Genomic DNA, 27,959 nt, shown 5'->3' with positions numbered 1-27,959 from the left:
GGTGAAACCCCGTCTGTACTAAAAATACAAAAAAATTAGCCAGGTGTGGTGGCGGGCGCCTGTAGTCCCAGCTACTCGGGAGGCTGAGGCAGGAGAATGGCGTGAACCCGGGAGGCGGAGCTTGCAGTGAGCTGAGATCGGGCCACTGCACTCCAGCCCGGGCGACAGAGTGAGACTCCGTCTCAAAAAAAAAAAAAAAAAAACAAAAACAAGAAACAATAAAAGGGAGAATCCAGGTATTTGGGTCTGATCATGAGCTCACAATTCTGTCCCTTTGGTCTGACAACTGTCCTTGTGTTGTGCCTGGCTGTCTCCATTCCTGCAGCTGATTGGTTTTTAATATCTGGTAGACAAATGCTCACAAGTGGCTCTTCAAGAGTATGTTACTCCACTTGGCCTTCAGGATCTGCTTCTCAACCTTCACCTCCCCAAAGAAAAACATCTGCTTGGGTTTTGACTGGGTGTGAACATATTTGAGTCTTCCATGGGTTTCTATTTATTTAGGTCTTCTTACTGTCTGCCAAAAATGTTTCACAATGGCCAGGCACAGTGGCTCACACCTGTAATCCCAGCACTTTGGGAGGCTGAGGTGGGAGGATTGCTTGAGTTTGAGCCCAAACTGGGCAAAATAGTGAGACCCTGTTGCTACCAAAAAAATTTCCTAAAAAATTAGCTGGGCATGGTGGTGCATGGCCTATAGTCTCATCAAGTCAGGAGGCCGAGGTGGGAGGATCTCCTGAGCCCACCCAGGAGGTCGAGGCTGCAGTGAGCCATGATTGTACCACTGAACTCCACTCTGGGTGACAGAGTGAGATCCTGACTCAAAAACAAAAATGTTTGGCAATTTTCCTCCACTGAGATATTAAACATCTTTACTATACTTGATGCTTTTCATGCTCTTGTAAATCTTTTAAAATTTCACCTTACAACTGTGTTGCTAGTGTGTGTGTGTGTATGTGTACATACATACATATATACGTGTATTCTGCATGTTGAATTTCTATGTGATGTTTCTCAACTCTCATATTATTTGTTATTACTTATTATTTATCTCTCTATCTTTTGGATTTTCTGAATTGACACTCATATCATCTGTGAATCCCACTTAGGTTTTTCTCCAAGTGTTATACCTTTTCTTTTCCTTTCCCCTTTCCTCTGCTGTACAGTGCTGAATGGAAGTTGGGGATGGTTGGTTTCCACATGCTGATTCCTATCTCAAAGGCAAAGCTTTCAAGGTGCTCTTTAAATATGCAGTTACCTGGTGTTTTCTGCAGTACCATTGACCAAATTAAAGAAGGACACTTTATAATTTGTTAAAAAATTCATGGCATGAATTGATGCTGAATTTTATCAAATATTACTTCTAAACTTTAATATTAAATTTAATCAAACACCGTACTCTGTATTTATTAAGATCACATAACTTTTTCATTGCATCCAATTACATCATCCTTTATATAGATTTGCATGTTTCTAAAACTAAACCAGCCTTGCATTCTGGGACTACATCCTTCCTTAGAGGGTCTTGAGAGATAGCTAAATTCAGTTTGCTAATATTTTTTCTTGATATCCATAATGGATTGGTCTAAAATTTTAATTCTTGTTAACATTCCTTGTCATATTTTGATATCCATATTATATTTCTTATTTTTCTTTTTTTTCTTTTTTGAGACAAGAGTCTCAATCTGTTGACCTAGCTGGAGTGCAGTGGCACCATTATAGTTCACTGTAACTTCAACCTCCTGGGCTTAAGCAGTCCTCCCACCTCAGCCTCCCAAGCAGCTAGGACTTACAGGCACCCACTACAACACCCAGCTAATTTTTAAATTGTTTTTCAGAGACAGGGTTTTGCTGTGTTGCCCAGGCTGATCTCGAACTCCTAAGCTCAAGTGATCCTTCTACCTTGGCGTCCCAAAGTGTTGAGATTACAGGCATGAGCCACTGCCCTAGGCTATATCATGTTTCTACAAGACTATCTGGAGAGTATATCTGCTTTTCTGTTCCCTAGTAGAAGAATCTGTATGAACATAGAATAATTTATTTCCTAAATATTTAGTATAATTTAGCAGTAAAGCCACCAGGCTTATGTCTTTTACTATGAGCAGATGGTTTTCATGGTTCCATTTTTTTAAGTTTCTAGGACTACTAGAGTTATCTATTTCTCTTTGTGTCACTTTTGATATATTTTTAGGAACTGGCCAAATTGTCAATATTTTTCAAATTTATTACTACAAAATTTATTACCACAAATGTATTTCTATAAAATAATTTGTCATATTCTCTTAAAATTTGACAAACATACAGAGTGAGGTTTTGGCTGTATATACACCCCCCAAACCACTCTATGCTGATGCAGTAACAAACTGTTATATGGTGGCACCTAGAGGTCAGTGTAGGATCTACAGCTGGGGTTACTAAGACTATCTTAGTGAAAGGAAAATAAATTTGTTTCTCAGACTTCTCTATGAAGCAGCCATGGAGGCTCAAACACAGTAACCATTAGGAAATTCTATAAAATAAATACACATAACAAACAGAGGCTGCTATGAAGGGAACTCGCCTTTGACAAAGTGTGGTGGTGTCGCCTACTCTACTTATTCTTTTCTATTTCTGAATCAAACTACAAGGAGAACACTGACACCAAATACTCCAACTGAGGACAAAAAGAAAACATGCTTTGTCTTAGAAACAGTATTCTAAGCCCATGGATGCACTGCACAGGCACGTCTCCACTGGGGCACCACTCCTTACGATTCACACAATCATAGCAAGTCAGGGATCTACATTTTGTAACATATGGGAAGAGGGAAGAGTGTCTCTCCTCCTCTAAAACTATGATAAGCCAAATTTTAGTTTTGGGAAAATTCCAAGGACAATCTGGTGACTGAAAACTCCCATTATCTTGTTTGAATGAAATGGAGGCAGCTCCCTTCCCCTGGCGAGAGCCCTACGCTCTGTGGGGTGAGGATGCGGGAGCTGCCAGACATCCAACAACAGCACATTCACCTCTGTGCATGTGACAGATGCCGGGTTCACCTCAACCCCCAGCTCCAGGGGCAGTGAGACTCCTTGGACACCAAGAAAACCAGGAAGGTGCCCGCAGGTGTGACTGAGAACTACCAAGTACAAACACGTCTCCCATTTTGCAGGAACAGGCCCTCTCCCACCCAGGCACATCCCTCCCTCGGCCCAGCCACAGGGGTGGAGATGGGAATGGGAGGATGGGTAGCCCAAGACATGAAGGCTGAAGGAAAGTGCACAGAGATATGCTAGGACTATGAGCCAGAACCACCATCACCTCTGAAGAGGCTCCTAGGGCCCCCAGAGCACTGACCTGCCACGTGCAGGCGGAAGGAGAGCCGCTTGCCCCCGGCCTCGCAGCTGTACTCCCCAGCGTCTGCCTGGCCCGCCTGCTGTACCACCAGCCTCCGTGTGCAGCCCACGGCCTCCATTTGCACTTTCGAGCTGGAGCTCAGTTTCTTCCCATCCTTGTACCACGTCACCTCTGTCTGGGCTTGGGCCATCTCGCAGCTCAGCGTGGCACTGGTCCCCAACTCGGCCTGCACCTCTCTGTGCACTGGCTGCTCCTTGGCAAACACTGCCTTGGGCTCTGGGGAAGGCAGGGATGCACAGGGTGACCACCACCATCTAGATCAGGAAGGCAGCACTGGGGAGAGAAGGCCTGGGCAGGGAGGTGGGAGGGAGACAACTTCCCCAGCCTCAGGCTCTGCACTGGCCGTGTGGTCGGGAGAAGCCCCACCACCTCCCAGCACAAGCAACACAGTTTCTCCTTCCATTCTGCACTGCACCATGGGCTGTCCGGCAGGGCTGCCATGACAGATCCTCCAGGGCAGGGACTAGGGTCCTGACACCTGCACAGCTCCCCTCATGGATGTGCCATGGTCTCCCCAGGGGACTGTGCAGGGCATGTCCTCACCCCGGGGCCCCAGAGTCTGAGACTCCCACTCCTGCCACTGTCAGGAGGGTCAGCTCTAGCCGCTGAAGAGAGGGCCTGGGTCTCCTGTGGCTTCCTGGGTCCCTGTCAGGAGGACTGTCAAGCTGAGTGCCTTCTGATGGTTTGGGGACAGAGTCTTCGCTCTTCTGTGGTGTCACTGTTAAAGTGTCTTGCCCAATTTTCTTTTCTTTTTTGAGACAGGGTCTCACTCTGTCACCCTTGCTGGAGTGCATTGGTGTGATCATAGCCCACTGCAGGTTCAATCCTTAGGCTCAAGACATCCTCCCACCTCGGCCTCCCAAGGAGCCTGAGACTACAGGCATGCATCACTATGCCTAGCTCTTTTATTTTTTATTTTCTAGAGGCAGGGTCTTGCTATGTTGCCCAGACTGTTCTCAAATTCCAGGGCTCAAGCAATCCTCCTGCCTTGGCCTCCCAAAGCGTTTGGGTTACAGGCATGAGCCACCACGCCCAACCCCAATTTTCAGTAGCACTGTCTTTTACATATTTATTTTTAGGAACTTCATATACTTAAAAGCTATGTATGTTACAAACATCTTCTCCATCTCTGTGCCTTGCCCTTTCACTCCTGTATGAAGGTTCTCTGATGAAATAAAGTGATCAGTTTTATTGCAGGCAAATAATCATTCATCCTGTGTGGCTAGTGCATTCATGTTCTGTTCAAAACATCTTCTATTACCCAGAGGTCACCAGATAATCTATATTATCTATATTATCTGGTAATAGCTGTTCTACCCACACATTGAGTTGATTTCTTGTATGGGGAGGTAGACACCCAATTTTATTTCATTTTTGCGAACAGTTAATTGTCTTAGCACCATTTGTGAGAAGATCACCCTTCCTCTACACCTCCTCCTAGCACCAGGGTAAAAAATAAAGAAAGGGAGGAGGAATCTGGTTCCATCAAAGCTGTTTTGAGCTCAGTATTCAATTATTTTGGTCTGTTGATCTCTTTCTGCCTTTAGGTCTAGGTATCTGGATCACCCCTGCTTTAGAGGACACCCTGCTGTCTGGTACAGCAAAGGCCCTCACACTGTGTTCTTCAAGGGTAGCTTGGCTCTGCTTGGCCTTTGCTATGCGCTTGTCAGTATTCTCTCACCCAACAGAACTACGGTTGACTGGGATTTATACTTTCAGGTCTTCCACAGCCTTCTAACCATTTATTGAGATCTTTTTTACTGTTTCTCAACAATGTTTAATAATTTCCCCCCCACAAACCATCTAAAGATCTTTTGTTAGGCTTGCAATTGGTAACTACAAGACTTTGGATGGTACTGGAAATCTCTTAAAACATTATTTTCCATCTACTTGTTTCTGGTATATAGATCTAGAAGTGTTTTCTGTATATTGATTTTTTTATGTGATAACCATTCCCAAATGTCTTACTAATAATTAGGGTTTTTTTTTACTTTCTAAATTAATAACCATATCGTCTGTGAGGTGCATGTTTTATTTTCCAAGTTTTACACCTTGTACTTTCTTCCTCCTCTGTCTGCTATACAGTGTTGGAAGAAGTGGTGATGGATGGAGTCCTTGTCCTGTTTCCAATCTCAAAGGCGACACTTTGAAGGTTTCATGTTTGTGTAATGTTAGCTTGTTTTCTTTATACTATTGCTTATGAAATTAAGGAAAAATGTTTTTATTTAGAGTTTGTTAAGAATTGTATGACATGAATTGATGCTAAATTTTTCCAAATATTTTTTGCATATTTATGATGTTATATTTTATCCAATGCTTTTAGTCTCCTTATTGGGGTAATCACATTCGTTTTTCTTTCAATCTATTAATGTCACATTTTGTACTGATTTTCAAATGTTTCTCATGTTAAACCAGTCTTGCATTACTGGACTATGACTTTTGTCATTGTGTGTTATCCTCTTGATAAATTGCTGAATTCAGGGTGCTAATATTTAGTTTAAGATAATGAGCTTTGACACTGATAAGAGATTGGCCAATTTTAATTCTTCATATTCACCCTGTCAGAGTTTGGTATTAATAATATTTACCTACATAAAACGAGATAGAGCATTGAGGTCCTTTTTCGTCTTTTTTTTTTTTTTTTTTTTTCCTTTTTGTGGAGAACAGGGTCTCGCTGTATTACCCAGGCAGGTCTCGAACTCCTGGGCTCAAGCTATCCTCCCGCCTCTGCCTCCCTGAGAGCTGGGATTACAGGCGTGAGCCACCGCACCCGGCCAGAGGTCCTTTTTCAATACTCTAGAGGAATGTCTATGAACATGGAATAATTTCTTTCTATAATATTTGGTACAGTTTACAGTAGAGCACTGGGGTAATCTTCTATGAGAAGATTATTTGTTGCATTTCTATAAAAGGTTATAGGACTGTTCAACTTACCTATTTCTACTTTTGATACAGTTTTGAAGAAATTGATCAATTTGCCAAAACTTTTCAAATTTACTTGCATAAATAATAGGGCCGGGCATGGTGACTCACCCCTGTAATTAGAACACCTTGGGAGGCCGAGGCAGGTGGATCACCTGAGGTCAGGAGCTCAACATAATGGTCAACATAATGAAACCTTGTTTCTGCTAAAAATACAAAAAAATTAGCCAGGCATGGTGGTGCGTGCCTGTAGTCCCAGCTACTCTGGAGGCTAAGGCAGGAGAATCACTCGAACCCAGGAGGCGGAGGTTACAGTGAGCCAAGATCGCACCACTGCACTCCAGCCTGGGTGACAGAGCGAGACTCTATCTCAAAATAATAATGGCATGTTCTCACATAACAACATTTCAAGTACCTACAAAGTGGGGTTTCTGGCATCTATACACCCCCACAAACTCCTAGATGCTGATGTGACATCAGTGTTAAGTGTCAGTACCTATGAACAAGTATGTGACTGCACTCCATCTCCATCCAACAAAAGACTCTCTTACTAAAGGAAAATAAAGCTGGTTCTCAGATTTCTCTATCAACTAGCTATGAATTATTAGAACAGTATGAAACACATACTGCTTTATCTGTCAGTGGCTGCTGTGTAGTAATTCATCTTTAAAATGTGTGTTGATGTAGCTTGATTTGTTTATTCCTCTTCAGTTTTAAATATACGAAATTAAACTAAGGGAAGTTCAGTCACAGAATGTTCTGACATAAGAGCAAATGAAAACAATATACACTTTCAGAAGATACTTCCAAACCTCACAGTGGTGTATCGCAGTCCAGATCCACCAATTCCCAGCTCTGTATTTATTCTGTAGGCAGTATAACAAAAACAAGCCGGGTGTAATGACTCATACCGTAATCCCAACAGTTTGAGAGGCCAAGGCAGGTGGATTGCTTGAAGCCAGAAATTTGAGACCAGCCTGACCAGCATGATGAAACCCCATTTCCACTGAAAATACAAAAATTAGCCAGGTGTGGTGGCAGGCGCCTGTAATCTCGGCTACTTGGGAGGCTCAGGCAGGAGAATTGCTTGAACCCAGGAGGCAGAGGTTTCAGTGAGCTGAGATCGTGCCACTGTACTCCAGCCTGGGTGACAGACTCTGTCTCAAAAACAACAACAACAAAACAAAAAAACCCAGGATATAGATTTTGCCACATGTGGGTGCACAGAGATCTTTTATGCCCATAAGAAAGATGAGAAGAGGGTCCCCGAACACCTAAAACTTGGATAATCCAAAGTTCAAATCATGAGATAATTTCAAGAATGATTGTGTGGCTGAAATTTGCCCTTATCCTGGTTCAATGGAATTCAACCATCTCTCCATAGGGAGAGCCCTCAGGTCGTGCTGGTGAGGCTGGGTGCAAGCTCTCAGATGGCCTCAGGTGAGAGACATCTGGTCTACTTCAGCCTCCTGTAGCAGCCCCCTCAGTTCCATTGAGCCAAAGGGCTGGACACCTGGGAGCACCTGTGGGTTCTGACTGGGTGCTGGGAATATGTGAACAGCATTACTGCCTGGAAACACAACTCACAGTGTCTCCTGTACACGCTCATCCCTTCTGGCCAACCTCGGGCCAGCCATGGGTAGGAAAATGGCAGCTAGGATTACGAGAGACTTCCAGAGATGAACTCTAATGGAAAGAGTACTGCGGTCTATCAGCCAATCTCATCATCACCTCCACACAAGGTAACTCAGCATCCCCAAAGCATTGACCTGCCACATGCAGGCTGAAGGAGAGCTGCTGGCCCCCAGCCTCACAGCTGTACTCTCTGGCATCTGCTTGGCCTGCCTACTGCACCACCAGCCTCCGTGTGCAGTCTGCAACCTCCACATGCACTTTCAAGCTGGAGCTCAGCTTCTTCCTGCCCTTGTACCACGTCACCTCTGTCTCGGCCTGGGCCACCTCACAGGTCAGTGTGGCACTAGCCCCTGCTTCAGCCTGCACCTCCCTGTGCGCTGGCTGCTCCTTGGCAAACACTGCCTTGGGCTCTGGGGAAGGCAGGGATGCACAGGGTGACTACCACCACCTAGGTCAGGAAGGCAGCACTGAGGAGAGAAGGCCTGGAAGGTGAGGTGCAAGAGACAGATGCTCTCCAGGCTCTACACCACCGCCTACCAGCACAAGGAACACAGTTTCTCCATTCATTCTGCATGGAGGATCTGTCACACCCCCAGGGCACCCTGCAGAACAGTAGCATGTTCCTGTGGTCCCTGCTGCTTGGGAGGCTGGTCTCGAATGCCTGAGCTCAAGCCATCCTTTTGCCTCAGCCTCTCAAAGTGCTGGGATTACAGGTATGAGTCACTGTGCCAGGCCTGATGCTAAATTTTATCAAAGAGCTGTTCAGAATTTATGATGTTAAATTTTATCAAACTTTTCTTCTGCATTTATTCAGATAATCATATTGTTTTTCTCTGTCAATCTGTTTGACATTTTCTGATGTTTTGAATATTGAACCAGTATAGCATTTCTAAATTATGCCTTTTATCATAGTGCATTTTCCTTTTGACATACTGATCATACCACTTTGAAAATATATTGTTGAAGCATTGGCCTGCATATCCATAATGATTGGCCTGTAATTTCAAATCTTTATACTGTTCTTATCATAATTGGTATCTATGTTATGCCATCCACATAAAACAGATTCAGGAGTGTATCTTCTCATTCTATTCTCTGAAAGGATCTCTAAGAACATGAAATAATTTGTTTTGAGGATATCTGGTATAATTTATCAGTAGATCCACTGGGCTTAGATCTTTTATAAAAATATTTGTATCACTAGTTCCACTTAATTAAAAGCTATAGGACTATCTGAGTTGTCTGTTTCTTCCCGTGTAACTTTTTCATATAGTTTTCTCTAAGAAATTGGCAATTCTCCAAAACTTATAAAATGTATTACCATTAATTTATCACACTCTCTTAACACAATATTTTAGAAAGACACATCGTGGGCTTTTTTGGTATCTATACACAACTACAAATGACTATATACTGATAGAATGCCAAGCTCTCAAGGGTTGGCATTTGGGAGTCAATGTAGTACCACAACCTTTTTCTCTCTGACATTTAGCCTGTTTTTTGTTGTTGTTGTTTTTGTTTTTATTTTTTTTTCCAGAACAGGGTCTCACTCTGTCGCCCAGGCTGGAGTGCAGTGGTGTGATCATGGCACACTGCAGCCTGGAATTCCTGGGCCCAAGTGATCCTCCTGCCTCAGCCTCCTGAATAGGTAGGACTACAGGCATGTGCCACTTCATCCAGCTAATTGTTGTATTTTTTGTAGAGATGAGGTCTTGCTATAGCGCCTAATTTGGTCTCAAACTGCTGGGATCAGGCAATCCTCCTGCCTCGACCTCCCAAAGTGCTGGGACTACAACAGTCTTGAGCCACTATGCCCAGGCCAGACTCTCTTAATAAAATATATACATATCTTAGGTGTGCTGAGATAGCTTAAGCTCTTTCTTCCTTTCCACTACTAAATTCATAAATCAGACTCCAAGGGGGAATTCTGACTCAGAACGTTGTAACTAGAGACAAAAGGAAAGCCAGATTACCCTTAAGAAGAGCACTTGGAATCTCGCAATTGTATCCCAGGGGCACAGTCACCAGCCCTCTGGGCTGGGATTTTTTGCACAGACACTGCAAGAAAACAAGGACCAAGATTTTGCTACATATGGGTTCACAGTGAACTTCTAAAGCTTCTAGGTCCATGAAAAAAAAGGAAAGAGTCTCCGGGGACACCAAAAGCTTTGATGCTCCAAAGTTCAGTCTAGAGAGAATTCCAAGTGGGACTGCTTGGGCAGAATTTCCCCTTATGTGGTTCATATGAATTCAAAATGTCTCTCATGGGCTAGAAGCCCCACATGGTGCTGAAGGGAGGCAGGCGGGAGATACTGGATGATAGAAAGGATACCCCACTTTCCCAGGGGAGGTACCTGGTCCACCTCAGACCACAGGGCCAGACAGCGCCAGGGGCCTGGACACCAAAGAGCACGGGGGTTTGGGGTAGGGGCTCAGTGTGATGAGGCTGCACTGCATGGGAACGCCGCTCCAAGTGCACCACAGGGCCTGGCCCTCCCTGTACCCTCCCATCCAGCCAAGCCTGGCCCAGCCACGGGCATGAAACTGGGAAGTGAGGGCATGTAGAAGTGGAGAGGTGGAGTCTCATGGAAAAGGCACTGGGGGTCGTGAAGTCCATCAGCCAGTCTCATCATCACCTCCACACAAGGTCACTCTCCATCCCCCAGAGTACTGACCTGCCACGTGTAGGTGGAAGGAGAGCCGCTGGCTCCCTGCCTCGCAGCTGTACTCCCCAGCATCTGCCTGACCCGCCTGCTGCACCACCAGCCTCCGTGTGCAGCCCACGGCCTCCACATGCACTTTCGAGCTGGAGCTCAGCTTCTTCCCGTCCTTGTACCACGTCACCTCCGTCTGGGCCTGGGCCACCTCGCAGTTGAGTGTGGCGCTGGCCCCCGCCTGGGCCTGCACCTCCCTGTGCGCCAGCTGCTCCTTGGCAAACACTGCCTTGGGCTCTGGGGAAGGCAAGATGCACAGGGTGACCACCACCATCTAGGTCAGGAAGGCAGAACTGGGGAGAGAAGGCCTGGAAGGGGAGGTGCAAGGGACAGATGCTCTCCAGGCTGCACCACCACCTCCCAGCACAAGGAAGCTTCTCCATCCATTCTGTACAGTGCCACAGGCTGTCCTTGGTGGGGTGGCTGTGACAGATCTTGCATGCACGAGTTCATCTGGGGCAGGGATTGGTGTCCTGATGCCTGCACCCTTCCCCTCATGAATGGAGCAAGGGTCTCCCCATGCGACTGTGCAGGGCGTGTCCTCACCACAGAACCCCAGTCCTGAGGCTCCCGCTCCTGCCACTGTCAGGACGGTCAGCTTTGGCCTCAGTGGGGTGTGTCACTGTGGCTTTCTTCACTGTTCTATGGCTCACAGGGCTGAGCATCTTTCTAGAGGATTGGCCATTCCTGTTTACTCCTCTGTAGTGTCACTACTCAATTCTATCCCATTATTGATAGCACTGTCTTGTCTTTATTCACTTTAAGGCAGCAGTCCCCAACATTTTTGGCAGCAGGGACCAGTTTCATGGAAGACAATTTTTCCACAGATGGAGGTCTGGGGGACAGTTTCGGGATGAAACTGTTCTACTTCAGATCATCAGGCATTAGATTCTCATAAGGAGCACAACCTAGATCCCTCCCATGCACAGTTCACAATAGGGTTCATGCTCCTATGAGAATCTACTGCTGCTGCTGATCTGACAGGAGGCAGAGCTCAGGCAGGAATGCTCACCTGCCACTCACCTCCTGCTGTGTGGCCCAGTTCCTAACAGGCCATAGAACAGTACTGGTCCACAGATTAGGGGTTGGGGACCCCGGCTTTAAGGTCTTCTTTATATATTTAAATGTTAGAGAGGTCAGAATTATGTACTTTGTATCTTCCCTACCTGTGTGACTTGGGTTTTCATCTTTTATGGCTTCTTCTGATGAATCAGACATTTTAGTTTTAATTTACTCAAATACATCAATCTTGTCCATTGTGGTTAGGGCATTCGTGTACTATTTAAACACTTCCTTAAACCCTAAATTCTATAGATAGCCTATGCTTACCGTCTTGGGGTTTATGGTTTTACCTTTTACCCTGAGGTCTCTAACCCACCTGGAGCTGACTGTCACACATGCTACGAATTACCAATATGCTTTAATTCTTCCCATATGTTTAAATGGTCCACACACTAGTTATGAAAACACTATCCTTGGCCAGGTGCAGTGGTTCACACCTGTAATCCCAGCACTTTGGGAGGCCAAGGTGGGCAGATCACGAGGTCAGGAGATCAAGACCATCCTGGTTAACATGGTGAAACCCCGTCTCCACTAAAAATACAAAAAAATCAGCCAGGCGTGGTGGCAGATGCCTGTATTTCCAGCTACTCGGGAGGCTGAGGCAGGAGAATGGCATGAACCCAGGAGGCGGAGCTTGCAGTGAGCCCAGATTGCACCACTGCACTCCAGCCTGGGTAACAGAGCTAGACTCCATCTCAAAAATAAAAAATAAAAGAAAAAAGAAAACACTATCCTTTCTCTATTTCTTGCACAGATGCCATGGTTGAAAAAATAAAAGGGGGGGGGGATGTCCAGAGATCACCGATGCATGGGACTCTTTCTGAGTTCACTATTCCATCTCTTTGTTCTGATACCTAACCATTCGTTGAAATCCATTGTCTTAAGTACTGTAACTTTACAATAATTTTCGACATCTGGTAGAGTCATGTTCATACTTTGATTTTCTTTTCATTCCCCCACAAAAAAAAACTGTTTGGATCCTGATTGTTAATGAACATATTTTAATTTTTTCATGAATTTCTATCCATTTAATTAGATTTCTTAATTTTCTTGCAAAACATACAATAATTTCCTAGCCCCTCCCCAGGCTTTAAACATCTTTATTAGACTTTGAATTAGAAACATTGTAATTTTGATGCTACTGTAAGTCTTTTCCAATTTCATTTTGCAAACTGTTTAATGCTGTATATAGATACATAAGTGTTTTCTGTGTGTTTTTTTTTTTTTTTTTTACAGGATAATCATTCTCAACAATGTTACTTAGTCTACTAAGTTCTCTATTGGATTTTCCAAGTGGATGGTCATATCATCAGTAAATTTCACTTTTACTTTTTCCAAGTGCTATGCCTTTTGCTTTATCTTCCTCCTTACCCTTATGTACAATGTTGGATACAAGTGGTGACACTGCCCTGTCTCCTCTGAATCAAACCTTTCAAGGTTCACTCTGAGTGGGATCCTAGTGGTGCTTCTGCAGTATCATTTATCAAATTAAGGAAGAACACTTCTATAAAGTTTGTTAAGAATCCTATGATAGTGCTAATTTTCTCAAATATATCTTCTAGATTTTATCAAATACTTTTAATCTGCATTTATTGAGATAACTACATCATTTTTCATTCAATCTGTTAAGGTCAAGCTTATTATACTGACCTAATGCTTCTAAAGCCAAACTAGCCTTGCATTCTGGGACCAGGATCTTCAACAGAGTGCATTGTCTTCTTGATACGTTGCTGAATTCCATTTGCTAATACTTTGTTTATGATTGTGTTCTTGATATCGATAATGACAAATCAATACAGATTGGTCTACAATTTAGTTCTTCCTACTTCCTTTGTCAGATTTTGGTATTAATGTTACACTATCTACATAAAATGATGGCCTGGACATGGTGGCTCACACCTGTAATCCCAGCACTGTGGGAGGCCAAGGCAGGTGGATAGCTTAAACCTAGAAGTTTGAGACTAGCCTGGGCAACATGGCAAAACCCCGTCTCTACTGAAAAAAAATACAAAAAAATAGCCGGCACACATGCTATTTTTGTGCTGGTGGTGCATGCCTGTAATTCCAGCTTCTTGGGAGGCTGAGGTGGGAAAGTCACTTGAACCCAGGAGGCAGAGGCTGCAATGAGCCAAGGTTGTGCCACTGCACTCCAGCCTGGACAATAGAGTGAGGGCCTGTCTCAAAAAATAAAAATAAAAATAAAAAATACATAAAATGGCATATGGAGTCAATCTCCTTTTACTATTCTCCAGAACAATATTCATGAATATGGAATAACTGCTTTCCAGAATATTTGAAACAGTTTACTAGAAAATTCTTGGATTTAAAATATTTTTTTACTACTGCCTCCATCTATTTAAAACTTATAGGACTATTTAAGTTTTCTGTATCCTCTTATGTGAGTTTTCATGTAATTTACTAGGAATTAGCCAAATTGTCCCAACTTTTCAAATTTATTACATGAAATATCTTGTCATATTCTCTGAAAATAACTTCACAAATATATACAGTGGGATTTCTGTTATCTATACACATCCACATAACACTGATGCTGATGTAATACCAAACTTATGTGTTAGCACCCAGAGGTCACCATGGGACTTCAGCCCACCCCTATTTGGCATAAATACTCTCCCTTTTTTTTCTGAAAGAAAATTAATTGTATTTATCAGGCTTCCCTATGTACCAGCCAAGGGAACACAGACATACACAGCAGCAAACACACTGGACTTACTGGTGAGACATTTGCATTTCAGAGGATGGGAAATAAATCTTGACTAAAATTCAGGGACCTTCTACCTCAGTAAAATGTCTAGAGGTCCAGTGGTGTGGGGTCTGTCAAGATAGTCCTTCTAAGGTGAAGGATAACTTGCTGCATTTGGCCCCTCCTACAACCAAGAAAGAGACACAATGCCTATTCGGATTTTGGAGGCAACACATTCCTCATCTGGGTGTGTTACTCTGGACCATTTACCAAGTGACCCAAAAGGCTGCCAGTTTTGAGTGGGGTCCAGAACAGGAGAAGGGTCTGCAACAGGTCCAGGCTGCTGTGCAAGCTGCTCTGCCACCTGGGCCATATGACCCAGCAGATCCAGTGGTGCTTGAGGTGCCAGTGGCAGATATGGATGCTGTTTGGAGCCTTTGGCAGGCCCTCACAGGTGAATCAGAGTGGAGGCCTCTAGGATTTTGGAGCAACACCCTGCCATCTTCTGCAGGTAACTACTCCCGTTTTGAGAGACAGCTCTTGGCCTGTTAATGGGCTTTGGTGGAAACTGAACAATTGGCTACGGATCATCAAGTCACCATGTGACTTGAACTGACTGTCATAACCTGGGTGCTTTCTGACCCATGTAGCCATAAAGTTGGGCATGCACAGCAGCATTCTATCATCAAATGGAAGTGGTATATACATGATAGGGCTAGAGTAGATCCTGAAAGCCCATGTAAGTTACATGAGGAAGTGGCTCAAGTGCCCATGGTCCCCACTCCTGCCACCCTGCCTTCTCTCCCCCAGCCTGCCCCAGTGGCCTCATGGGTAGTCCCCTATGATCAACTGACAGAGAAAGAGAAGACTAGGGCCTGATTCACAGATGGTTCTGCACGATATGCAGGCACCACCCAAAAGTGGACAGCTGCAGCACTACAGCCTCTTTCTAGGACATCCCTGAAGAACAGTGGCTAAGGGAAATCTTCCCAGTGGGCAGAACTTCAAGCAGTGCACCTCGTTGTGCACTTGCTTCAAGGAGAAATGGCCAGATGAGCGATTATACACTGATTCATGGGCTGTAGACAATGGTTTGGCTGGATGGTCAGGGACCTGGAAGAAGCGTGATTGGAAAATTGAGGAAGAGATATGTGGATGCACCTCTCTGAGTGGTCACAAATTGTGAAGATATCTGTATCTCATGCGAGTGCTCACCAAAGGGTGACCTCAGCAGAGGAGGATTTTAATAATCAAGTGAATAGGATGACTCGTTCTGTGGACACCACTCAGCCTCCTTCCCCAGCCATCCCTGTCATTACCCATGAACAAAGCGGCCATGGTGGCAGGGATGGAGGTTACAAGTGTGCTCAGCAGCATGGACTTCCACTCACCAAGGTGGACCTGACTAAGGCCACTGCTGAGTGCTCAATTTGCCAGCAGCAGAGACCAACAATGAGCCCTTGATATGGCACCATTCCTCAGGGTGATCAGACATCTGCTTGATGGCAGGTTGATTATATTGGACCTCTTCCATCATGGAAAGGGCAATGGTTTGTCCTCACCAGAATAGACACTTACTCCAGATACGAGTTTGTCTATCCTGCACACAACACTTTGGTCAAGACTACCATCCATAGATTCACAGAATGCCTTATCCACCGTCATGGTACTCCACACAGCATTGCTTCTGACCAAGGCACTCTGTGGTTAAAGAAGTGTGGCAGTGGGCTCATGCTCATGGAATTCACTGGTCTTACCATGTTCCCCATCATCCTGAAGCAGGTGGACTGATAGAACAGTGGAATGGCCTTTTGAAGTCACAATTCCAAAGCCAGCTAGGTGACAATACTTTTCAGGGCTGGGGCAAAGTTCTCCAGAAGCTGCGTATGCTCTGAATCGGTGTCCAATATATGGTACTGTTTCTCCCATAGCCAGGATTCACGAGTCCGGGAATCAAAGGATGGAAGTTGAAGTGGCACCACTCACCATCACCCCTAGTGACCCACTAGCAAAATTTTTGCTTCCTGTTCTCATGACATTACCTTCTGCTGGCTTAGAGATCTTAGTTCCGGAAGGAGGAATGCTGCCACCAGGAGACACAACAACAATCCCATTAAACTGGAAGTTAAGAATGCCACCTGGCCACTTTGGGCTCCTCCTACCTTTAAGTCAACAGGCTAAGGGAGTTACATTGTTGGTTACGGTGACTGACCCAAACTATTAAGATGAAATCAGTCTACTACTTCACAATGGAGGTAAGGAGGCATGTGTGTGGAATATAGGCAATTCCTTCGGGTGTGTCTCAGTATTACCATGCCCTGTGATTAAGGTCAGTGGGAAACTACAACAGCCCAATCCAGGCAGGACTACAAATGACCCAAACCCTTCAGGAATGAAGGTTTGGGTCACTCCACCAGGAAAAAAATTAAAATATCTCTCGCTGACCAGAACCCAGCATGTGCTGCTGGGTGAGGGCATATGGTAGCTGCCAGAGCATATACTGAGAGGATATTCACAGAACCCCAGGAGAGAGACGCCTGGTCAACCTCAGAACCCAAGACAAGGTACATCGAGAGTCCCAGATGTCAAGGAGCACCAGAAAGGTTCTGGGCAGGTGCTGGGAACAAGTGACTGAGCATTATAAAGTGCAAACATGCCTCTGGGTTTGCAGATACAGCCCCTCTGCCTCCCATGCACACCCCTCTCTCGCCCCAGCCACAGGGATGGAAATGGAAGCAGGAGGATGGGAAGCCCGAGACGTGAAGGCTGAAGGAAAGTGCACAGAGATATGCTGGGGCTATGAGTCAGAACCACCATCACCTCTGAAGAGGCTCCTCGGCGCCCTCAAAGCACTGACCTGCCACGTGCAGGCGGAAGGAGAGCCGCTTGCCCCCGGCCTCGGAGCTGTACTCCCCGGCGTCCGCCTGGCCCGCCTGCTGCACCACCAGCCTCCGTGTGCAGCCCACGGCCTCCATTCGCACTTTCGAGCTGGAGCTCAGCTTCTTCCCATCCTTGTACCATGTCACCTCTGTCTGGGCCTGGGCCACCTCGCAGCTTAGCGTGGCACTGGCCCCCGCCTCGGTCTGCACCTCCCTGTGTGCTGGCTGCTCCTTTGCAAACACCACCTTGGGCTCTGGGGAAGGCAGAGATGCACAGGGTGACCACCACCATCTAGATCAGGAAGGCAGCACTGGGGAGAGAAGGCCTGGACAGGGAGGCGGGAGGGAGAGAACCTTCCCCAGCCTCAGGCTCTGCACTGGCTGTGTGGTCGGGAGAAGCCCCACCACCTCCCAGCACAAGGAACACAGTTTCTCCATCCATTCTGCACGGTGCCACGGGCTGTCCCAGGCAGGGCTGCCATGACAGATCCTCCAGGGCAGGGACTGGAGTCTTGACGCCTGCACAGCTCCCCTCACAGATGTGCCGGGTTCTCCCCAGGCGACTGTGCAGGGTGCGTCCTCACCCCAGGGCCCCAGAGTCTGAGGCTCCCGCTCCTGCCACTGTCAGCAGGGTCAGCTCTGGCCTCGGCGGAGAGGGCCTGGGCCTCCCGTGGCTTCCTGGGGCCCTGTCAGGAGGACTGTAAGCTGGGTGCCTTCTGATGGTCTGGGGATGGAGTCTTCACTCTTCTGTGGTGTCACTGTGCAAGTGCTTTGTCTGACTTTCAATAGCACTGTCTTTCTTTTACACTTCATTTTAAGATCTCTTTTTACACTGAAATACTAGAGCAGTGACCATTAGCATGTTAGAAATATCTTCCTTTTCTGTGTAGCTTGCCTTTTCATTCTCTTATGGTGTCGTCCAAAGAATCAAAAATTTTAATTTTAATGTATTCAAATATATCAAATGTGTTTCATTGTGATCAGGGCATGTATGTTCTGTTTAGGAAGTCATGCTTTACTGTGAAGTCACCAGAAACATCTCTGTTTTCCTCTAAGACTTGTATGGGTTTCCCCGGGATTCTGACAACTCTAACCAACTGGAGTTGACTTTGTGTGTGGTTGAGATCCTGGTCTGATTTATTTCCCATATGGTTTACTGGTCCAAAATCTTTTTTTTTTTTTCCTTTTATTTTCTGAGACAAGATCTCACTCTGTCACCCAGAGTGGAGTGCAGTGATGCAATCATAGCTAACCGCAGCTTCAGTCTCCTGAGTTCAAGCCATCCTCCCACCTCAGCTTCCCAAGTAGCTGGGACTACAGGTACATGCCACCACAGCCAGCTACTTTTTTTTCAGCTTCTTTAGAGATGGGATCTTGCTTTGTTGCCGAGGCAGGAAAGCAGTGGTGTGATCATAGCTAACTGCAGCCTCCAACTCCTGGGCTCAAATGATCCTCCTGCCTCAGCCTCCCAAGTAGCAGGGACTTACAGGTGCACACCACCATGCCTGGGTAATACGACTTTCTTCATAGCATACTATTCTCTTAGTATATTGCTAAATATATATTAATAATATGTTGTTTAAGATTTTGTCCTTGCTATCCATAACAGGTTGGCCTATTTTTAATTCTTCCTACTTTGTATCAACATCATGCTATCTACATGAAACAAATCAGAGAGTGCATCTCTTCATTGTATTCTCTAGAAGAATCTCCATGAACATGGAATAATTTATTTGCAGATTGTTTGGTACAATTTACTGTATAGTTATTAGATATTGCTTAGAAATTTCTTGGTGAAAACATTTTTTGTTACTAGTTCCATTTATTTAAAAGTTATAGGACTATCTGAGTTGTCTATTTCTTCTTATGTTACTTTTTATATACTTTTTAAGCAATTTAACAATTTGTTGAACCTGTTCATATTTATTACCAGTAAATAATTTGTCATACTCTCCTAAAACAGCACTTTAGAAAGACACATAGTGGGTTTACTGGCATCCATAACCACCCACAAACTACGGCCCAGTGGTAATACCAGACTGTCATGTGTTGGCCCCCAGGCATCAACATGGGGCTGCAGCCCACAGATCTCTGATGTGAAGATTCTCTTAATGAAAAGAAAATAAATGTAGTTTCAGAATTCTCTATGACCCAGTCAGGAAAAGCCACAACATAATTACTGGGAAATGCCACTGAATAAATACTGCTTTTGTCAGTCAGGGCCTGCTTGATATGGTTTGCCTCCCTGTCCCCACCCAAATCTCACCTTGAATAGTAATAATCACCACGCTGCAATGGTGGGACCAGGTGGGGGTAATTGAATCATGGGGGCAGTTTCCCTCATGCTGTTCTCATAAGACTGAGTGACTACTACCAAGATCTGATGGTTTTATAAGGAGCTCCCTTCTTCACTCGGCATTCATTCTTTCTCCTGAAGCCCTGTGAAGAGGTGCCTTCCACCATGATTGTAAGTTTCCTAAGGCCTTGCAAGTTTCCTGAGGCCTTCCCAGCCATGCAGAACTGTGAGTCAATTAAACCTCTTTCCTTACCCACTCTTGGGTATGTCTTTATTAGCAGTGTGAGAACAGACTAATATATGCTACTATTGCATCTCAGTTGTATCAGTGCCTGGTGATGTCATATAAGCTACTTATTCCTTTCCAATTCTCAATTTAAAAATCAAGCTCCAAGGAGAATCTGACATGTTCTAACTAAAAACAAAGGAAAACAAGAGTTGTTTTTGGAAGAGAATTCCAGACCTCATGGGTGCATATCACAGGCTCATATGTACCAATCCATGCTGCTGTTTTACTTGCCACAGACATTGCAACAAACATGGATCTAGGTTTTGCTACCTGTGGGTGTACAGGTAACTTCCATGTTCATGCAAAAGAAGGGAGAAGGTCCCCGGACATTGAAATTCAGATAATCCACAGTGTGATATTGAGATAATTCCATGTATGGCTGTGTGGCTGAAATTCCCCTTTCTCCCAGCTGAGTTAAATTCAAACATCTGTCACTAGGGAGAACAAGCATGCGGGCATGTGGGAGCTGCCAGACATCCAATAGAAGGAAATTCACATATCCCCAGGTGGAGACACCTGGTCTAACTTGACCACAGGGCCTGGTAGAGACAAGAAGAAACACCAGCAAGGTTCTAGGCAGATGATGGGAACATATGGTCGAGTATTACTGCATATAAACACCATTCCAGGTACGCAGCAACAGCCCCTGTCCCTCCACACATACCCTTCCCATCTGGCCTCACTTGACCACACCAGTTATGAAATAGGAATTGGGAAGATAGGAAACCACAGAGGTAAAGGCTAATGGGAAGAGCACCAGAGTCTATCAACCAGTCTCATCATCTCCTCTACAAAGTTAGTATCCCTAAAGCACTGACCCGAAACATCCAGGTGGAAGGAGAGCCGCTGGTCCCCGGCCTCACAGCTGTACTCCCCAGCATCTGCCTGGCTTGCCTGCTGCACCACCAGCTGCCGCATGCAGCCTGTGGCCTCTACACGCACTTTCGAACTGGAGCTCAGCTTCTTCCCGTCCTTGTACCATGTCACCTCCGTCTGAGCCTGGGCCACCTCACAGCTCAGTGTGGCGCTGGCTCCTGCCTCAGTCTGCACCTCATTATGCACTGATTGCTCCTTGGCAAACACTGCCTTGGGCTCTGAGGGTGGACAGGAGGGATGCACAGTCAGAAACACAAATCTGGGACCAACCCATTTCACAGGCACTGAAGATTCAGGATTCAGCAACAACAAACAACTAATGAAAGATATAAACCCACAGACTCAAGATGTTCTACAATCCCAACCAGGATGAAGACAAAGGAAACCACACCTACGTTCATAAAAGAAATACTGGGGCGGAGCAAGATGGCCAAAAAGGAACAGCTCCAGTCTCCAACTCCCAGTGCAAGTGACACAGAAGACCGGTGATTTCTGCATTTTCAACTAAGGTACTGGGGTCATCTCACTAGGGAGTGCCGGACAATCGGTGCTGGTCAGCTGCTGCAGCCTGACCAGCGAGAGCTGAAGCAGGGCAAGGCATCGCCTCACCTGGGAAGCACAAGGGGGAAGGAAATCCCTTTTCCTAGCCAGGGTAACTGAGACACACAACACCTGGAAAATCGGGTAACTCCCACCCCAATACTGCGCTTTAAGCAAACGGGCACACCAGGAGAATATATCCCACACCTGGCCGGGAGGGTCCCACGCCCACAGAGCCTCCCTCATTGCTAACACAGCAGTCTGCGATCTAACTGCAAGGCAGCAGCGAGTCTGGGGGAGGGGCGCCCGCCATTGCTGAGGCTTAAGTAGGTAAACAAAGCCGCTGGGAAGCTCGAACTGGGTGGAGCTCACAGCAGCTCAAGGAAACCTGCCAGTCTCTGTGGACTCCACCTCTGGGGAAAGGGCACAGATAAATAACAACAACAAAAAAGCAGCAGAACCTCTGCAGATGCAAACGACTCTGTCTGACAGCTTTGCAGAGAGCAGTGGATCTCCCAACATGGAGGCTGAGATCTGAGAAGGGACAGACTGCCTGCTCAAGTGGGTCCCTGACCCCTGAGTAGCCTAACTGGGAGACACCCCCACTAGGGGCAGTCTGACACCCCACACCTCACACGGTGGAGTACACCCCTGAGAGGAAGCTTCCAAAGTAAGAATCAGACAGGTACACTCACTGTTCTATCTTCTGCAACCTCTGCTGCTGATACCCAGGCAAACAGGGTCTGGAGTGGACCTCAAGCAATCTCCAACAGACCTACAGCTGAGGGTCCTGACTGTCAGAAGGAAAACTATCAAACAGGAAGGACACCTACACCAAAACCCCATCAGTACGTCACCATCATCAAAGACCAGAGACAGATAAAACCACAAAGATGGGGAAAAAGCAGGGCAGAAAAGCTGGAAATTCAAAAAATAAGAGCGCATCTCCCCCTGCAAAGGAGCACAGCCCATCGCCAGCAACGGATCAAAGCTGGTCAGAGAATGGCCTTGACGAGATGAGAGAAGAAGGCTTCAGTCCATCAAACTTCTCAGAACTAAAGGAGGAATTACATACACAGCGCAAAGAAACTGAAAATCTTGAAAAAAGAGTGGAAGAATTGACAGCTAGACTAATTAATGCAGAGAAGGTCATAAACGAAATGACAGACATGAAAACCATTACACGAGAAATATGGGACAAATGTACAAGCTTCAGTAACCGACTCAATCAACTGGAAGAAAGAGTATCAGCGAAAGGGGATCAAATGAATGAAATGAAGCGAGAAGAGAAACCAAAAGAAAAAAGAAGAAAAAGAAATGAACAAAGCCTGCAAGAAATATGGGATTATGTAAAAAGACCAAATCTACGTCTGATTGCGGTGCCTGAAAGTGAGGGGGAAAATGGAACCAAGTTGGAAAACACTCTTCAGGATATCATCCAGGAGAACTTCCCCAACCTAGTAGGGCAGGCCAACATTCAAATTCAGGAAATACAGAGAACGCCACAAAGATACTCCTCGAGAAGAGCAACTCTAAGACACATAATTGCCAGATTCACCAAAGTTGAAATGAAGGAAAGAATCTTAAGGGCAGCCAGAGAGAAAGGTCGGGTTACCCACAAAGGGAAGCCCATCAGACTAACAGCAGATCTCTTGGCAGAAACTCTACAAGCCAGAAGAGAGTGGGGGCCAATATTCAACGTTCTTAAAGAAAAGAATTTTCAACCCAGAATTTCATATCCAGCCAAACTAAGTTTCATAAGTGAAGGAGAAATAAAATCCTTTACAGATAAGCAAATGCTTAGAGATTTTGTCACCACCAGGAAGCCCTAAACATGGAAAGGAACAACCGGTACCAGCCATTGCAAAAACATGCCAAAATGTAAAGACCATCGAGGCTAGGAAGAAACTGCATCAACTAACGAGCAAAATAACCAGTTAATATCATAATGGCAGGATCAAGTTCACACATAACAATATTAACCTTAAATGTAAATGGACTAAATGCTCCATTAAAAGACACAGACTGGCAAACTGGATAAAGAGTCAAGACCCATCAGTCTGCTGTATTCAGGAGACCCATCTCACATGCAGAGACATACATAGGCTCAAAATAAAGGGATGGAGGAAGATCTACCAAGCAAATGGAGAACAAAAAAAAAGCAGGGGTTGCAATCCTAATCTCTGATAAAATAGACTTTAAACCATCAAAGATCAAAAGAGACAAAGAAGGCCATTCCATAATGGTAAAGGGATCAATTCAACAGGAAGAGCTAACTATCCTAAATATATATGCACCCAATACAGGAGCACCCAGATTCATAAAACAAGTCCTTAGAGACTTACAAAGACACTTAGACTCCCATACAATAATAATGGGAGACTTCAACACTCCACTGTCAACATTAGACAGATCAACGAGACAGAAAGGTCACAAGGATATCCAGGAATTGAACTCATCTCTGCACCAAGCGGACCTAATAGACATCTATAGAACTCTCCACCCCAAATCAACAGAATATACATTCTTCTCAGCACCACATCGCACTTATTCCAAAATTGACCACATAATTGGAAGTAAAGCACTCCTCAGCAAATGTAAAAGAACAGAAATTATAACAAACTGTCTCTCAGACCACAGTGCAATCAAACTAGAACTCAGGACTAAGAAACTCACTCAAAACCGCTCAACTACATGGAAACTGAACAACCTGCTCCTGAATGACTACTGGGTACATAATGAAATGAAGGCAGAAATAAAGATGTTCTTTGAAACCAATGAGAACAAAGATACAACATACCAGAATCTCTGGGACACATTTAAAGCAGTGTGTAGAGGGAAATTTATAGCACTAAATGCCCACAAGAGAAAGCAGGAAAGATCTAAAATGGACACTCTAACATCACAATTAAAAGAACTAGAGTGGCAAGAGCAAACACATTCAAACGCTAGCAGAAGGCAAGAAATAACTAAGATCAGAGCCAAATTGAAGGAGATAGAGACACAAAAAACCCTCCAAAAAATCAATGAATTCAGGAGTTGGTTTTTTGAAAAGATCAACAAAATTGACAGACCACTAGCAAGGCTAATAAAGAAGAAAAGAGAGAGGAATCACATAGATGCAATAAAAAATGATAAAGGGGATATCACCACCGACCCCACAGAAATACAAACTACCATCAGAGAATACTATAAACACCTCTACGCAAATCAACTAGAAAATCTAGAAGAAATGGATAATTTCCTGGACACTTACACTCTTTCAAGAGTAAACCGGGAAGAAGTTGAATCCCTGAATAGACCAATAGCAGGCTCTGAAATTCAGGCAACAATTCATAGCCTACCCACCAAAAAAAGTCCAGGACCAGATGGATTCACAGCTGAATTCCACCAGAGGTACAAGGAGGAGCTGGTACCATTCCTTCTGAAACTATTCCAATCAACTGAAAAAGAGGGAATCCTCCCTAACTCATTTTATGAGGCCAACATCATCCTGATACCAAAGCCTGGCAGAGACACAACAAAAAAAGAGAATTTTAGACCAATATCCCCGATGAACATCGATGCAAAAATCCTCAATAAAATACTCACAACCCTGATTCAGCAGCACATCAAAAAGCTTATCCACCATGATCTAGTGGGCTTCATCCCTGGGATGCAAGGCTGGTTCAACATTCGCAAATCAATAAACGTAATCCAGCATATAAACAGAACCAAAGACAAGAACCACATGATTATCTCAATAGATGCAGAAAAGGCCTTTGACAAAATTCAACAGCCCTTCATGCTAAAAACGCTCAATAAATTCTGGATTGATGGAACGTACCTCAAAATAATAAGAGCTATTTATGACAAACCCACAGCCAATATCATACTGAATGGGCAAAAACTGGAAAAATTCCCTTTGAAAACTGGCACAAGACAGGGATGCCCTCTCTCACCACTCCTATTCAACATAGTGTTGGAAGTTCTGGCTAGGGCAATCAGGCAAGAGAAAGAAATCAAGGGTATTCAGTTAGGAAAAGAAGAAGTCAAATTGTCCCTGTTTGCAGATGACATGATCGTATATTTAGAAAACCCCATTGTCTCAGCCCAAAATCTCCTTAAGCTGATAAGCAACTTCAGCCAAGTCTCAGGATACAAAATTAATGTGCAAAAATCACAAGCATTCTTATATACCAGTAACAGACAAACAGAGAGCCAAATCATGAAAGAACTTCCATTCACAATTGCTTCAAAGAGAATAAAATACCTAGGAATCCAACTTACAAGGGATGTAAAGGACCTCTTCAAGGAGAACTACAAACCACTGCTCAGTGAAATCAAAGAGGACACAAACAAATGGAAGAACATACCATGCTCATGGATAGGAAGGATCAATATCGTGAAAATGGCCATACTGCCCAAGGTTACTTATAGATTCAATGCCATCCCCATCAAGCTACCAATGACTTTCTTCACAGAATTGGAAAAACTGCTTTAAAGTTCATATGGAACCAAAAAAGAGCCCGCATTGCCAAGACAATCCTAAGGCAAAAGGACAAAGCTGGAGGCGTCACGCTACCTGACTTCAAACTATACTACAAGGCTACAGTAACCAAAACAGCATGGTACTGGTACCAAAACAGAGATATAGACCAATGGAACAGAACAGAGACCTCAGAAATAATACCACACATCTACAGCCATCTGATCTTTGACAAACCTGAGAGAAACAAGAAATGGGGAAAGGATTCCCTATTGAATAAATGGTGCTGGGAAAATTGGCTAGCCATAAGTAGAAAGCTGAAACTGGATCCTTTCCTTACTCTTTATACGAAGATTAATTCAAGATGGATTAGAGACTTAAATGTTAGACCTAATACCATCAAAACCCTAGAAGAAAACCTAGGTAGTACCATTCAGGACATAGGCATGGGCAAGGACTTCACGTCTAAAACACCAAAAGCAATGGCAGCAAAAGCCAAAATTGACAAATGGGATCTAATTAAACTAAAGAGGCTCTGCACAGCAAAAGAAACTACCATCAGAGTGAACAGGCAACCTACAGAATGGGAGAAAATTTTTGCAATTTACTCATCTGACAAAGGGCTAATATCCAGAACCTACAAAGAACTCAAACAAATTTACAAGAAAAAAACAAACAACCCCATCAAAAAATGGGCAAAGGATATGAACAGACATTTCTCAAAAGAAGACATTCATACAGCCAACAGACACATGAAAAAATGCTCATCATCACTGGCCATCAGAGAAATGCAAATCAAAACCACAATGAGATACCATCTCACACCAGTTAGAATGGCAATCATTAAAAAGTCAGGAAACAACAGGTGCTGGAGAGGATGTGGAGAAATAGGAACACTTTTACACTGTTGGTGGGATTGTAAACTAGTTCAGCCATTATGGAAAACAGTATGGCAATTCCTCAAGGATCTTGAACTAGATGTACCATATGACCCAGCCATCCCATTACTGGGTATATACCCAAAGGATCATAAATCATGCTGCTATAAAGACACATGCACACGTATGTTTATTGTGGCACTATTCACAATAGCAAAGACTTGGAATCAACCCAAATGTCCATCAGTGACAGACTAGATTAAGAAAATGTGGCACATATACACCATGGAATACTATGCAGCCATAAAAAAGGATGAGTTTGTGTCCTTTGTAGGGACGTGGATGCAGCTGGAAACCATCATTCTCAGCAAACTATCACAAGAACAGAAAACCAAACACTGCATGTTCTCACTCATAGGTGGGAACTGAACAATGAGATCACTTCGACTCGAGAAGGGGAACATCACACACCGGGGCCTATCATGGGGAGGGGGCAGGGTGAGGGATTGCATTGGGAGTTATACCTGATGTAAATGATGAGTTGATGGGTGCTGACGAGTTGATGGGTGCAGCACACCAACATGGCACAAGTATACATATGTAACAAACCTGCATGTTATGCACATGTACCCTAGAACTTGAAGTATAATAATAAAAAAAAAGAAAAAAAAGAAAAAAAATTCCATCTTAGTGATTAATGCATGTGAATATGCTTTATAAATTCTAATGCATCACATAAATGTAAAATGTAAATATGAAAAAAAAAAAAGAAAAAATATCAGAGGTAATTACAAACACCATGACTGCTTGAAGCAGTGGAGAATGGTTGCAATGAACAATAATCTAATCAAAAGTCTCCAGCCTAAAAGGAAATGCTGGAGAACAAGACATCCACAGGAGGCTTTGGAAAGATCCAACAACACACTCCTGGGCACAGAGAGGGTCATACATGTACAGAGGCTGTGTGAACACTCACGCAACATCTGAGAAGACCTAACACTCACACAGCTGGCTAGCCTTGAGGTTCTGTGACGCCAGAAGTAAAGGCACAGGTAGAGCTGTCGTCTGCCTAGCTGTGTTGAATGCATGGGCCAATTCCCACACACAGGCCCCAAAGACAGAGAGACTTATTGTTGGAGACATCTAGTAAAATCACTGTTCTAATCATCAGCTGGCCAATAAGCTCACTGAGCAGAGGCTTCAGTGGCCACTCATGATAAGGAACATAGACTTTAAAGAATTAGTTCAGAAAAGTCACTAAACATACACAAATAAAAGTAACAGAAACAGCAACAAAAATGA

General features: G+C 44.5%; 1 protein-coding gene across 49 annotated transcripts in view; it reads right to left on the bottom strand.

Moving 5' to 3' along the window:
- The window catches only part of OBSCN (obscurin, cytoskeletal calmodulin and titin-interacting RhoGEF), a 163,184-nt gene that overhangs the window by 110,823 nt on the left and 24,402 nt on the right, over positions 1–27,959 (bottom strand). For 44 of the 49 annotated variants that reach the window (XR_004433938.1, XR_004433939.1, XR_004433940.1 and 41 more), the window contains 4 exons: positions 20,714–20,989; positions 17,289–17,564; positions 10,627–10,902; positions 3,335–3,610 (listed from right to left, as the gene is read on the bottom strand). Coding sequence is in view for 46 of the 49 variants with exons in the window: in XM_033197474.1 (XP_033053365.1) it covers positions 3,335–3,610; positions 10,627–10,902; positions 17,289–17,564; positions 20,714–20,989 (1,104 nt within the window). In the remaining 3 variants the exon portion in view is untranslated. The remainder of the gene's footprint in view (positions 1–3,334; positions 3,611–10,626; positions 10,903–17,288; positions 17,565–20,713; positions 20,990–27,959) is intronic. The other 5 variants (XM_033197485.1, XM_033197487.1, XM_033197488.1 and 2 more) reach the window with 5 other exon arrangements.

This window comes from Trachypithecus francoisi, unplaced genomic scaffold, assembly GCF_009764315.1.
Source record: "Trachypithecus francoisi isolate TF-2019V2 unplaced genomic scaffold, Tfra_2.0 Lachesis_group5, whole genome shotgun sequence".
Taxonomy (NCBI): Eukaryota; Metazoa; Chordata; class Mammalia; order Primates; family Cercopithecidae; genus Trachypithecus; species Trachypithecus francoisi.
Note: the sequence above shows the minus strand (reverse complement) of the source record. Positions and strands in the feature narration are given on the sequence as shown.